The following is a 14,756-nucleotide window of genomic DNA, read 5'->3' on the forward strand; positions in this document are numbered from 1 at the left end:
TACGAGCTATGGAAAGGGAGAAAACCAAATATTTCCTATTTTCATATTTTTGGGTGTTATTGCTACATTCTTAATAATAAAGAAAATTTGGGAAAGTTTGATCCAAAATCTGATAAAGGAGTTTTTCTAGGATACTCCACAACGTCAAAAGGTTATAGAATATATAATCTTAGGACTCAAACTGTGGAGGAATCCATGCATGTTATTTTTGATGAGTTTGATGACTTGTGTTTAGAAAAAATGGATAAAAATGAAGAAGATGAACCTTCATCCTCTCGAGTACCCGGTCCTCATGAAGAGGATGAGTCTGACCCAACCTCACAGCAACCTCCAAGAGGATGGAGAACTGTCACACATCATCCTCCAGATCTAATCATTGGGAATACTGAAGATGGTGTTAAAACCAGAAATTCTCTAAGGGAAAACACTACCAACACGGCCATGATATCACAAGTTGAACCCAAAACGATTGATCAAGCTATTGATGACAAATCATATGGGTTGAAGCTATGATGGAAGAACTCTCACAATTTAAAAGAAACAAGGTATGGAATCTTGTACCCCATTCTCCGGATAAATCCATTATTGGGACTAAATGTTGTTGTTGTTCTAGTGCATAGTTATTGATCTAATTAAAATGATAAAGAAAATTGATAATTAGAATCAAACTCTACATATAAGTTTCACAGATTGTCTACATAAATATCATTTACATAAGCAAGTTTCTGCCAATCAAATATGATTGATAAGGTAGAGATATTTCCACCCCTGGTTATTTCCTTCAACCATTAATTTACATGAGGGTTAACCTACTCATGTTTTTTTCCTTTGAGATTTCCTTTGGGGATTTTGCTGAGCACACCGGCATCAAGCTTTCTATAGTTATTTTGTACTTGACCAAGGACCTGGAACACAAAGTTGTCAACTTCATCCTCATACTTCTCATAGAAAACTGGAAGTGTATGAGCAGCGACAATACCTTCAGAAAAATTATTTGTTTCAGCATTCAAGTATAACTGAATAATCAACTGGAAGGGAAAAACATCAATATTGAACTTCTAGAAGATGTCATCCATGTTAATATTAGGTAGAAATGTACCCACAAAATAATATATATAACATTGACCTGTATGAGTTTATAATTTATAAAAGATTCAATTATTGAGATGACATTATCCGAAAGAACATAACGAAGCCAGCCTTTGTGAATAAGCGTCATTACCTTAAAAAAAACTTTCATCTTTGCATCTTACCTATAGCTCATCATGTTATCAGAAGAAAAGATTTCATAGAGCTAGCTGAAGCATAAAAAAATGGGTCCGTTTTCTTTTTTTTACCAATGAAATAAGTTAGGTGATGTGTGTCTTCGGGGTTCCCAAGTCAAGGAAAGCTTCACGGCTCAAAAAGTGCTTACAAAAGTATTCCGCATACTAATCACCAACGAGGTCCTTGCATTGGAAGTTGGATTCAAACTCAAGTCCTTATAAGATATGAGTTGAATCCTTATCAAATGGACCAAATTTTAAAAATGGGTCTATTTACTTTGAGGAATCGTTTCTATTATCATTTAATATATTTTAACTTTAATTACAAAACTTACACCTCATTTTCAATCTGTTCCTTGTTTTCATAGTGTTTTCAATTGAAAAAGTGGAAGTTTTGTAATAGAAGTGAGGACTAAAATCCAAATTGAAAACGTCTTTAAGTCCTAGTTCAATTGGCAAATACCGATATTGCTAAGTTGGACTTCTTGTCTCGGGTTTGAATCCGAGACCTCGCAATTGTGTGAGTTAATTATGGTGGTATTTACATCTCTTCTAAGACAAAAAGCAAATAATGAAATTGGAAACAAATTTCTCAAAGAAAACTGGCACTACATTATTCAAACTTGCAGACCAGTGTTTGTGGTTCCCTTTTGTTGGGTCATGAGGGGAGTTCAGGAAAACATCACATTGAGCTAAAAACAACCACGTAAGTGGGTAGGTTGGACACTGTACTTTCATCCAAAATCTCAAGACATTGAGTATATGAGTTCTTCACTTATATGTTGCTAAACATCCACTTTTTCATCTAATGTGAGACTCTTACTCGCACTTGACACACCAACACTCTTTTAGGAGCTCTATATAAGCTCTAGTATATAGGACAGTAACCCTCCAGGGGGAGAGGCCATTTCCTGAACTAAAACCATTACTGCTACCTAGTGCTAGGTACAAGGAAGCAATCATAATAGCATGTGAATATATTTGGGGTCATCATATATTAATTAAAACTTAAAAAGAATAAAAACCCATAAAAAAATATGCAAATAAAGCTGGTCTCACCAATATAGATGACAGTCAAAAAATTGCACCAGCTCCCAATCACTGAACCAACCCACAAACTTGCTACAACCTGAGAGTATTTCAAATTTCAACCATTGATCACAAATTCCAAAGAAAAATATATGCAACATTTCTTTTGTAAATAAATATCATTTAAAGGTACATAAATATCATAAAGCAAGCTATTGTGCAGAAGAGGATGTCACATTAGGATTGTGCATTAAAAATAACAAAACATCAATTTTGTTTACTTGTGATATAAATATTAATACACCAAATCAGGTAAAATAACAGACACTTAATTGAGTCTTCAAACTTCCATTATTTTTTTACCAATAAGTGTATATCCCATCTTTTTCAGGTTTTCAGTTTTCGTCCCTCCCGCATCCCTTCTAGTTCCAACTCTATGTCACTTTGTACAATAATATTCTTATCTCTAGCCAAAACAACGTGACATGATGAGGTATAACCACACAATAGTTCATTATTCACTGAAAGTTGGGTTAGCTGAGTTTTGCAGAAGCAATTCAATTTTATTTATAAAAAAAATTGGGGAAAAGAAAATTATTACTAATAACCATGGCACTAATGGCAATTTTACATGTGTCTCATACGGGATTTGAACTTTGTCCCTTAAGGTTACAATGTCAAACGCTTACTGCTAAGTTGACACCTTGGGGACGAAGCAATTCTAATTGATCTTAAGTGACTTATATATAACATGGATGATGCTGTGATTGATGTCAACAGAATAAATATGGCGACAATTTATGAAGTATGATGTTATGATGTTATGAATCATGATGGAGTTGTACAACATACCTACCACTAAGTATTAAATAATACACATTAAGTGAATATTGAGCCTACCATACCAACTAAGAAAAGGTCAAAAAAGCATTTGCCATAACACATATCGTTAACATGCCACAATTGAAAGATTATGTTGACAACTTCAAAAGAAAATGAATTGTTTGAAAAGCAAGCATCAAGGAAAATAAACATGTATAAAGGTTAACTCTGGATGATAAATGGTTATGGCTATATATAAAGTAAATGAACATAATAAAGTGCAAACATACAATGAGAAATAGCTTCAAGTTTCCTTCACAAGAAATATCTTGAAGAAACCTCAACCCACGGTTAACCTCATTCCCAATTATAGTTCCAATGTTGACAAAGTATTCTTGTGGGATAACAAGACGCGGTACCTTAGATGGTGTACTGTAAACATAAAGCACACACTGTCATAATCAAATAACGACGTAGAGATGCAAAATTGCTTGCAGTAAATTAAATCTCCTATGTAACCAAATAACTATTTAATCAGACAGATAAATAATCACTGAGCAACGAATTGACATAAAGAAGAGAAAATGAAAAGACATAAAGTTTCTCAAATCACCTGTTCAACAAGCCAGAAGCATTTGACCATAGAAACTGTGCAAGCATGACAAGAACCAAAGCAAAGCATAGAAGAGTAAGAAAATGATAATTGAGCCATTCAAATAGCACCCATACAATTGTTGCACCAGTTAAAAAACTTGCAGAAATCTTCTTGTTCCTCCATAACATGACATCCGCAGCTATGACATTCAAACGCACAAAAAATGTAAGAAAAAAGTGATTAAATTTTTTAGTTGATGTCAATAATGTACATCTTATATTAAATTAGATTGAGTAGAAATAAAATGCCATACATTTTCCGCCTCCTAAAAGATGGTGTACAGGTTTCTCGCGTCCAAACAGTCTGTTGATCTGAGTGCTCACTGAGTCTGAATTCCCTTCCTCGAAGAATGATACCTTTTTTGGCTTCTCCACAAATGTGTCCACAAGGTTGTGAAGAAGGTTTTCTGCTGTGATTTTCTCAGACATTGTTCCTGTGCTATTAAGAACCAAAGAAATCATCATCAAAGAAGAGTTCTTAACTTCTTATACCAATCAGTTTATCATAATTAATAATCATTTATGAAAAAATTGACACGTAATATATATGGACAAGGTTCAATTATTTTCAAGCCACAACCTAAGAAGTTACCACAGCTAACTATAAAATATGAATATGTACTAAGGCTACTGTTTGCGTAGTTTTATTTGCAGCCGCAATATAAAAGTTTTAGAGTTCTCCCCAATGGCATCGCAACTGCAATTGCGGACACATTTGCTTGCACTTTGTTGCATATCAAAGTTTGTTGCATAGTCACAACCGCAATTTAGAACCATATGTTAGAGCCATAAAACAACAATTGATTAGGTCACAAATGAAACATCTCTGACTCATAATTTAATCTTTTTGTATTTCAAATTCATCAAGTTTACCATTGGATAGTCGAAATTTCATGATAGACATTAGACATGAAGTACATCATAATATCACAACTATAAAGTATTATGTAGCCAATCTCATCTCTTATGGTAATCACTCATTACAATTTACAACACAATTGAAGCAGGGGATGAACCAAACACTATAAAGAATAGGAGATCAAAAACAATGTATACCAAGACCAAGTTGAATAAAACATTCATAATCTCGTTGGAATGGTCAATTACACTTTATCTCCAACTCTTGGAATTAATGGTAGAGAATACTTTTTTAAGTAAAGACAGGAAGCAGCAAAAGATACAAAAGAATTTAGACTCAGAATGTCGATCTCATCACTTTTAACAATGATGATTTGAGAAGATTGGCAAATAAACCAAACAAAGTTATCTTAGATTTTTAATCAAACTACTTCAGAAAATTAACATTAAAAAATCTCAGCACTAATAAAATCATTTCTCTCTAACCATCAATTGATATTGCGCTTGGCAGAAAATAACTTACTTCAGCATACAAAGAGAAGCTTAGCCAATTGCTTTCCATTTTAAATTAAATGAATTGGTTCTGGAAAATTGCTTTTGGTTAAAAATGAGTTGAAGATAAATTAATTTATATTTGAATACATTCATATAAAAGTGAGTTGAATTATAAATTCAAGGCTAAAATTCAATTCTAGAGGCAAAAGCTCCAAATTCTAGATTCAAGTTGAATCAATTCTAAAGACAAAATCAATTCTTCTCGAAAATAACAAAACATGCTTCCTCACCTCAAGACTCAATTTTGCTTCTTCCAAAAGTGGAACCAAACATTCACTCATGGAAAAAAAACACTTTAGCATATCAATACCAAAAAAGAACACAATAACGAATATATCCTTGTACATAGATAAACACAGATATATTTCCCAGAAGAAGAAGACTTGACAAGCAATGATCACATATAAGAAAGAATAAAATTTATTGAAAAATTATAATAAGGAAAGCAAAAAGGTACCATATTTTTTTATTTTTTAAATAAATTCACAAACAAAAATAGTAAAATTAGATAACTTTTCGGTTATCATTTTCACCAATATTTCATTTCGTAGCGGGTATATGATATACCATGAGTCGAAGACATAATAAATCAATCAAAAGAACAAATTAAGATATTATATTTATGACCACACAAATCACCAACAAGAATGAAAACGTCAAATAAAGTGAACAGAATTAGCAAAATAAAAGCACAAGCATGAAAACCCCAACAACTAAATTGAACACAGTAAACAAAATAAAAGCACAAGAACAAATCAACCAATTGAGTGATAGAAGAAAGAAGAAAAGAAAGTAAAATTGACTAACCAGAGTTATCAGAGGGAGATTGAAGCGAAAGAGAGAGAGAGATGGGATTGGTTGGTATGACGAAGAGATAATAATATAACAGTTTGTTTGTGTAACTAATTCAATTCAAAGTCTAAGAAAAATTGAAGTGCATGTAAATGCTGAACGACGACAGTTACTGACCAACTGGTCAACAACCAATTACACCTAATCACGTGTTACTCATTCTATGTATTCAATTCACTTTTTATTTTGGATTCTAAATTCTAATTATATCGTTCAATTCAGCAGACGTTTAGTCCGGTGTAATTTTTTTTCCTGATTATTATAAATTTTTTCAAAATTCTTTGTTATAACATTAAATAAAAAATGTATTTTAGGTTAAGAATCATAAAATAAAAGAATGTAAAAGTTTGTTATAATTGTAAAAGATATATTTTATATTAAAAACTATACAAAGAAACGTTAAAGGAAAATTAATAAGTTCTTAAGTCTGACAAATGTCTTGTTAGAGGTATGGCTAACATAAAAATAAAATAAAAAATCATTAAAATATTTTCCTTTTTATAAAAGGGTTAGCGCATATATATTTCATATGTAATGCATGAGTTTGAATATGGTAAAATCTAATATTATTATTTTTATTATTGGTGTTCAAATATTATAGAAATGTTTGTTTGTTCACTTATATCAATAAAAAAAGATTTAATTATAATTTTAATTTATTTATTTTTATTGATTTACAAAATTGATTCTCTATTTTAAAATTCGATAGTTTATATTTTTCTATTTGATTTTTTAATTAAAAAATATGACGTATGATACTTTAAATAACGTGATACATAATACAATAATTATAATGATTAACAATCATAAAATTGGAATAAAACGTCTTAAAATTTTAGATTTTAACGTCAGAACTTTTTTATATTTTTTCATTTAATTAATAATATATGAATAGTGAATGTATCTAGATAATTATATATCTTATAATTATATATTACATCATTAAAAATATGTTAAATCGTTGTTTTTTTAGTTCAAACATATGAGAAAGGGATCGAAACTATCGATTTTTAAAATACTAATTCCATAAATTGGTAAAAATAGATGGACTAAAACTGCAATTAAGCCATAAAAAAATAAAATTACAAATTTAAAATGATTATTTAAAAAATTCAATTATTTAATTGACAATGAAACATAAAATCATAAATAAAATAATTTAAAGAAAGGGTAAAATTGAAATAAAAAAGTTATACAAAAATTTTGTGTGGGTATATATAAATATTAAAAAGATAGATAATTTAATAATATAAAAAAAGTATAAAATTGTAAATAAATTCTTTTAAATAAATGCTAAAGTTGAAAAGATAAAGTTACACCAAAATTTATTTATACAAAATTATATTTGTCACACTTTAAGGTTTAAATTTCGGATAGGTTCTATATATTTGTTAATCTTTTAGTTTTCGTAATAAAAATTACATATATGACATCTAAATTAATTTTTATTAAAATTAATATTTTAAATTAAAATTGCTAAAGTTCTTCCTCTTTTTCACCATTCATCAACCCAAACAAATCAAAACTAAGAAAAAATTAAATTGAAACTCAAATTAAAACCAATTATTTTTGGTTTAATTGCAGCTTAGTCATTCTATTATTACTAATTCATAAAATTGATCTCCTATTTTAAAAATCGACAATTTTGGTCCTTCCATCAGATTTTTGAACTAAAAAAATAATGATTTACATATTTTTAATGACGTGACATATAATTTTATGATATAGAACTATCTAGATTAATTAACTATTTATATGTCATTAATTAAATTAAAAATATGAAGAATAAATTTTTGAAGTTTAAGTTTAAATTTTTAAGATGTTTTATTCTAATTTCATGTGTGTTAATCTTTGTATATCATCGCATCATATATTACATTATTTAAAGCATCACACTTCATCATTTTTTATTTAAAAAATCCGAATCATAAATCAAAACAGTCAACTTTTAAAATAAGAAGATCAATTTCATGAATGAGTAAAAATAAAGGAGTTAAAACAGCAAATAAACTATTACTTTTCTATTTCATTAAATTCATATAAATGGGATCCATTCTCTCTTTCTCTCCCTCTCCCCCCCTCTCCCTCCCTCAACATAGCAAAAAATTTACGCGTTAATTTTTATTTATTTATAAAAATAATTAGACATATCATCTACTTTTGTTACACATATATCGATAATTTAATTGTCACATGGCTTTTTTTAATTGAAGTTCTTCAAAATGATAGTAGTGTGATCAAATTAAAATGTAAAGGCCGACATTGAAAATGAATGAAAGGATTCAAATGAAAAGAAAAAAAAATTAAAAGACCTATTTGATATTTAAACGTAAGCTAAAGGGCACTACGCGAAAAACGCATTTTACAGCGCTTTTTTTAAGCCATTTACAGCGCTTTTTCAAAAAAATAAGCGTTGTGGAATCGAGCGCTGTAAATGATACAACAGCGCTTTTAAAAAAGCGCTATAAAACATGTAAATACAACGCGCGCTTGTTATGCACATTTTACAGCGCTTCTTCACAAAAAAGCGCTGTAATATGCACCCCATTATATGAGTTATGGGTCTGCTTTTAGAGCGCTTTTTAACACAAGCGCTGTAAAATGCACACCCATAATTTCATATTATGGTCTGCATTTTACAGCGCTTTCTCAAAAAAGCGCTGTAAAATGCCCAACCATAATTTCATAATTTCATATATGGGTGTGCATTTTACAGCGCTTTTTTGAGAAAGCGCTGTAAAATGCACACCCATAATTTCATATTATGGTCTACATTTTACAGCGCTTTCTCAACAAAGCGCTGTAAAATGCCCACCCATAATTTCATATTATGGGTCTGCATTTTACAGGGCTTTTCTTGTACATTTTACAGCGCTTTCTCACGAAAGCGCTGTAAAATGTGCACCATTAAAGCGCTTTAGAACAACATTTTACAGCGCTTTTTAAAAAAAGCGCTGTAAAATGTGTGTTTTTTTTTTAAACGCTGTAAATTAATTATTTGAAATGAAAAGCGCTTTTTAGCTTTTTATGGGATTTTTTTTAAAAAGCGCTGTCTTTTATCTTTGTATCCAAAATTATTTTGATCCAAAATCACTTCACAATCAGTGCACACAACAACAAAACATATTCAAATACCATAAGCAGTTCACACAATCAGTAGAACAGAAATCAGAACTCTGTAACTTTATTAACATATATGTAACTCTGTAACTCTGTAATTTACAACCTAAGTAACTACATTCAGATACATATATACAACCTAATTTACAACCTAATTAACTACATTCAGATACGTATATATATATAACCTAATTTACAACCTAAACTACATTCAGATCCATATGCATGTTCATATATTGTATCCTATGATCATTTACATATAATAACTAACAGAATATACATTATATGCACTAGCTACCATATAATATTCAGATCCCTTGCCCAGCAGCAAGCTATTTCCCAGAAAATCAAATAATTTGCAAGTCAAGCACATACTGACACCAGTCTTCCTTTAATTCCATCAGATCTTCCTCAGAATATGATGGATTGGAATTGTCAAAGTACTGCAATATAAAAATTGAACATATTATATTAAGTTAGTATCAAATATATAGATAATTTATATATGAAAATCATATAATGCAAATACCGTACCGTTTCTGGGATAATAGTTTTATTCTTCTCAACAATCTCCTTCATGAATCTCAATATGTAGTACCCACAGTCGATGTTATTTGTTTGACGAGGGCACTTTATTGAGATCCATGTAATGTTATTAGACTTCTGCTTCGACACTTTAGCACCTCTTTGAGCTCGATAAACTTTTAAGGCACTATCGAATGAATAAATGTGATTATTAGAGCATGAATATTTATATATATATATAAATATATATATGTAAGAAATAAATGAATATTACTTACGTGTCGAGCATATTCTTTATTCCGGGGTGATTGGTGTAATCGCCGTGCACGGGATCCAAATAGTATATCACTTCAGAGACCGCATTGATTGCAAATAGCACCCAATGTGCCCTACAACAACAAAAAATTGGTTAAGCAATTTTGTTTATAGACAACTAATAAATTAAATTCTCATCAATTAAAAAAGATAAAATTACGTACCCTGAATTATATGGTGCCAAGAACAATTTATCACTTTCTTTATTTCTTAAAAACATATCTACAATGTAGTGTTTTACATTGTCTGGATCGAGTTTGAACATCGACATCTTATGCGGAGACAAGAATGAGTATTTATTTGACAGTTTCCTCGTGCACACGACCTTCTCGTACAAAAACCTTCAATGAAAATTTTAAACTAGATTAATTACCAATACATTTAATTAATTACAAATAAATGCAATTAAAAGTATTTTTTACCTTATGTACAAGCTGATTACAGTAACACTCAGCTCCTTATGTTCGAGAAGATCGTACATTTGCTCCTTTTCGAGGTATTCAATATACTCATCTCCAAAGATGTCTTTATTCATTTGTACGATGGGCGAATCGTTGCTGCTGCCCATGTTCCTTTTTATTTGGATGTCAAGACACGCCCCGTATTTACCAAGGCGTGGCTGACTTTTATTAGGAGCAGCAGCAGCAGCGACCGATTTTCCCCGATCTAGATTTTTTGTTGCTGCAAGTTTTGCAGCTTTATTACCCTCCAGCCTTTGTAGTTTGGCAGCCCTATTAACCTCCAATTTTTGAGGTTTGCTGCCTTTTTTTGGCTGTAGGGGTGGTTTATTTATTTGGACCTACAAAAATGAGGTAAAATGTTAGTTTATTGAATCTGAAAAAATAAAAAACCTTAGGCAATAAATGTGACAAACCTTTTCGGGAGATGTAACTGATTTGTCCTTGGGAATCTTTTTTTCGAGGGCAACAAGGTGTGTGGGCCATGCCACGTAACTGCCAATAGCGTCGCTTAAGAACTTCATATCTCCATCGTTGTCCGGTATGGGCAACGGTGCAGTTGGTTCGAAAGCAACCGTAGGCGATACTTTGACATGGCCCGCGGGGATCGGAATATTGTGCAATACTTCTCCCGAAGTATTGTGCAATATTCCTTTTCCCACCTTCCGTTGAGTCGGCGAGGACAAGTATAGGACACATGTAGTGACACCCTACATCAATAGTTAAAACATAAGTACAGTTAATATATAAGTTTGTTTAATACATAAGTAATTACATAAGCAAGTAAGTAGTAAGTAATTAATTACCTCGGGAATACTCTTCAAACCGACGTTGCAACTCCCGGTTTCACTCTCCATTTGTATTTCAGGTTGGAGCTGAACCGGAAGTTGCTTGTCTTTATTCGTATTCACCAAGAGTGCCACTTGCTCCGATAGGATTCTGAGCTTCTCTAATACTTCCTCGTTGGAAGGTTTTTGGCGCTTCTCTTGAGGAAAAAAGCTTTTGGGAGTTACGCCAAATCCTTTCCCCCTCACTCGACCGGAATACTCAGGGACATTAAACACTTTCCCAAGAATGTCCCTGCACGTATCCTTGTTGCCCTCTTGAGTTTCAGAACTTTGTTCAATAGTTTCCTAAAATACATGTAACATTAAAAAGATAAGTTCAATAGCATTTTTAAAATACAATATTAAAAAATATTAAAGTGATAATATACTTACACAAAGTTCTACAACTTTCTTGACATTTTCATTATCAACCACTCCTTCTTTGTTAACACGCGCTTCCTTCCATAAGATATGACGACCCAAGGGTTGATCGGCTTGGGTGTCTTTTCTCTATTCGTTAAAATCATAAACAAAATAATACAAATTAGTTACACACTATAGTTTATAATACAAATTACTTCATTATATAAAAGTGATGTTTAATTACTTACAATTTGTTGTTCAAGGCGTGCATATCCCATACGTGATTTCTTGTATGGGTGTTTTGGGTTGCTTGCCCGTTCGCGATTTGCCGTACTAATATTCTATATAAAAAAAAAATTGCAATTGTGTAAAAATTTAAAATACGCTACGAATATGAATAATAAAACACAAATGCTAATAAATTAATCACTTACGACAAACGCCGGGTCAGAACGTTTGGAAACAAATGCACTCCATTCATCCTTTGATATATAATGTTGATATATCTTTGGAGGTTCAGCATTTGTGTTTCCTTCTCTATCTTTTAGATAGAAATTTGAGAGATGGGATCTAAATCCACGATGGATTTTCCCAGCAACTCTCAAAACATATGACTTTCGTTCCTCATCAAGAACAAAAGTGGTCTGCAATGAAAACAATTATAAGTAATGTATTTTACAGAAAAAAAATTATAAATGACAAAAGAGTAGATCAAAATATTTACTTGAATGTCATTCCAGATGATATCTTTGGCATCCTTCAACGCCTTATCTCTCCAGTTGTCTATTGTTATTGGGACATTTTGACGAACAACAGCCCCAATGTAGCTTACAAACATGGAGCTGTTGGGGTCAACTGGCTGACCACTCTCGTTCCAGCCAACCTAATAAACTCATATAGTAAGTACATGCCCTAAACCCTAAAAAAAGATAAAAATCACACAGCAAACAAAGTATAGTATACCTCAAATTTAATCCCACTACTCCTTGCTTTAATCACCTTTTGCATTATAGTTGCACCACGTTTGACTTCTTTTTCGTAAGTCTTAGAGGTGCCAACTTCTTCATTTTGAACTTCTATATCTTTGTTTGTATCCATTTAACTACAACAAGTTCAACATGCAGTTTAGTATAACATCAACAAGCTCAACATGGATCATGCATTATTATAAACAAACTCAACATGTATCAGTATATCTTAAAAAAGCTCAACATGCATTTTAATGATTACAAAAAATTTATAACATCAATACCTGAATAATGGTTCGAAGAAAGATGAAATCTAAAGAACAGAGGGAACGCAGAAAGTTCACAGAAATATGGTTCAAAGAAAAGAGGGAACGGTATTGAAGAAATACGTAATGAGGGTTACGTATTTCAATGAAAATATATTGTGTGAAATGGGAGAGATGATCTTGGATGGAAATAAGGTTTGAAATGAAGGAGATGATCGTGCAAATAAGGTTCGTAATGGACAGGATGATAGGGTTTACATCAATACCTGAATAATGGTTCGAAGAAAGATGAAATGTAAAGAAAAGAGGGAACGCAGAAAGTTCACAGAAATATGGTTCAAAGAAATAGGATATTGAAGAAATACGTAATGAGGGTTACGTATTTCAATGAAAATATATTGTGTGAAATGGGAGAGATGATCTTGGATGGAAATAAGGTTCGAAATGAAGGAGATGATCGTGGAAATAAGGTTCGTAAAGGACGGGATGATAGGGTTTGCAAAAGAAGAGAAGAAATGAAGGTTGAGATGAAGGTTACGTAATGAAGAGGAAACTGAAGAGGTAACTGTTATATATACGTAACCCTTTTACAGCGCTTTTTATAAGCCTTTTACAGCGCTTTTTTTGTAAAGCGCTCTAAAAGGCTTCTTTAGTTAAATTTTTAAAAGGCTCTTTTACAGCGCTTTTTTCAAATAAGCGCTGTAAAAGACCTCCGTGTGTTATTATGTTATTTGAATGCCTTTTACAGCGCTTTCACACATAAGCGCTCTAAAAGGCTTCTTTAGTTAAATTTTTAAAAGGCTCTTTTACAGCGCTTTTTTCAAATAAGCGCTGTAAAAGACCTCCGTGTGTTATTATGTTATTTGAATGCCTTTTACTGCGCTTTTACACATAAGCGCTCTAAAATGTCTCTTTATGTTAATTTTAAGAGGCTCTTTTACAGCGCTTTTTTCAAATAAGCGCTGTAAAAGACCTCCGTGTGTTATTATGTTATATGAATGTTTTTTAAAGCCTTTTACAGCGCTTTTACACATAAGCGCTCTAAAATGTCTCTTTATGTTAATTTTAAGAGGCTCTTTTACAGCGCTTTTCCCAAATAAGCGCTGTAAAAGACCTCCGTGTGTTATTATGTTATATGAATGTTTTTTAAAGCCTTTTACAGTGCTTTTACACATAAGCGCTCTAAAATGTCTCTTTATGTTAATTTTAAAAGGCTCTTTTACAGCGCTTTTCCCAAATAAGCGCTGTAAAAGACCTCCGTGTGTTATTATGTTATATGAATGTTTTTAAAGTCTTTTACAGCGCTTTTACACATAAGCACTCTAAAATGTCTCTTTAGTTAAATTTTTAAAAGGCTCTTTTACAGCGCTTTTCCCAAATAAGCGCTGTAAAAGACCTCCGTGTGTTATTATGTTATATGAATGTTTTTTAAAGTCTTTTACAGCGCTTTTACACATAAGCACTCTAAAATGTCTCTTTAGTTAAATTTTTAAAAGGCTCTTTTACAGCGCTTTTCCCAAATAAGCGCTGTAAAAGACCTCCGTGTGTTATTATGTTATATGAATGTTTTTTAAAGTCTTTTACAGCGCTTTTACACATAAGCACTCTAAAATGTCTCTTTAGTTAAATTTTTAAAAGGCTCTTTTACAGCGCTTTTCCCAAATAAGCGCTGTAAAAGACCTCCGTGTGTTATTATGTTATATGAATGTTTTTTAAACCCTTTTACAGCGCTTTTACACATAAGCACTCTAAAATGTCTCTTTATGTTAATTTTAAAAGACTCTTTTACAGCGCTTTTCACACAAAGCGTTGTAAACGACTCTTTTGAAAATAAGTAAAAAAGACATTTTACAGCGCTTATTTGGGAAAAGCGCTGTAA

General features: G+C 31.6%; 2 protein-coding genes across 3 annotated transcripts; both read right to left on the bottom strand.

Moving 5' to 3' along the window:
- Positions 1–638: 638 nt before the first annotated feature.
- LOC101515239 (reticulon-like protein B8) lies at positions 639–6,132 on the bottom strand. 2 transcript variants are annotated; one of them, XM_004499478.4, is made up of 6 exons: positions 5,991–6,132; positions 4,025–4,209; positions 3,730–3,910; positions 3,407–3,548; positions 2,325–2,394; positions 639–979 (listed from the first exon to the last, which is right to left on the bottom strand). In XM_004499478.4, the coding sequence occupies exons 2-6, from the start codon at positions 4,197–4,199 to the stop codon at positions 810–812; spliced, it is 738 nt and encodes a 245-aa protein (XP_004499535.1). In that variant the 5' UTR covers positions 4,200–4,209; positions 5,991–6,132; the 3' UTR covers positions 639–809. The 2 variants fall into 2 exon arrangements, with proteins under 2 accessions (XP_004499535.1, XP_004499536.1); XM_004499479.4 differs by having other exon boundaries at positions 4,025–4,204; positions 5,991–6,130.
- A 4,281-nt stretch (positions 6,133–10,413) lies between these two features.
- LOC140920481 (uncharacterized) lies at positions 10,414–13,067 on the bottom strand. Its single transcript, XM_073368762.1, has 7 exons — positions 12,368–13,067; positions 12,078–12,287; positions 11,892–11,984; positions 11,674–11,790; positions 11,260–11,586; positions 10,870–11,163; positions 10,414–10,794 (listed from the first exon to the last, which is right to left on the bottom strand). Exons 1-7 carry the CDS (start codon positions 12,479–12,481, stop codon positions 10,414–10,416), a joined length of 1,536 nt encoding a protein of 511 aa, XP_073224863.1. The 5' UTR covers positions 12,482–13,067.
- Between the last annotated feature and the right edge of the window lie 1,689 nt (positions 13,068–14,756).

The sequence above is a fragment of the Cicer arietinum genome, chromosome 5 (genome assembly GCF_000331145.2).
Source record: "Cicer arietinum cultivar CDC Frontier isolate Library 1 chromosome 5, Cicar.CDCFrontier_v2.0, whole genome shotgun sequence".
NCBI classification, from domain to species: Eukaryota; Viridiplantae; Streptophyta; class Magnoliopsida; order Fabales; family Fabaceae; genus Cicer; species Cicer arietinum.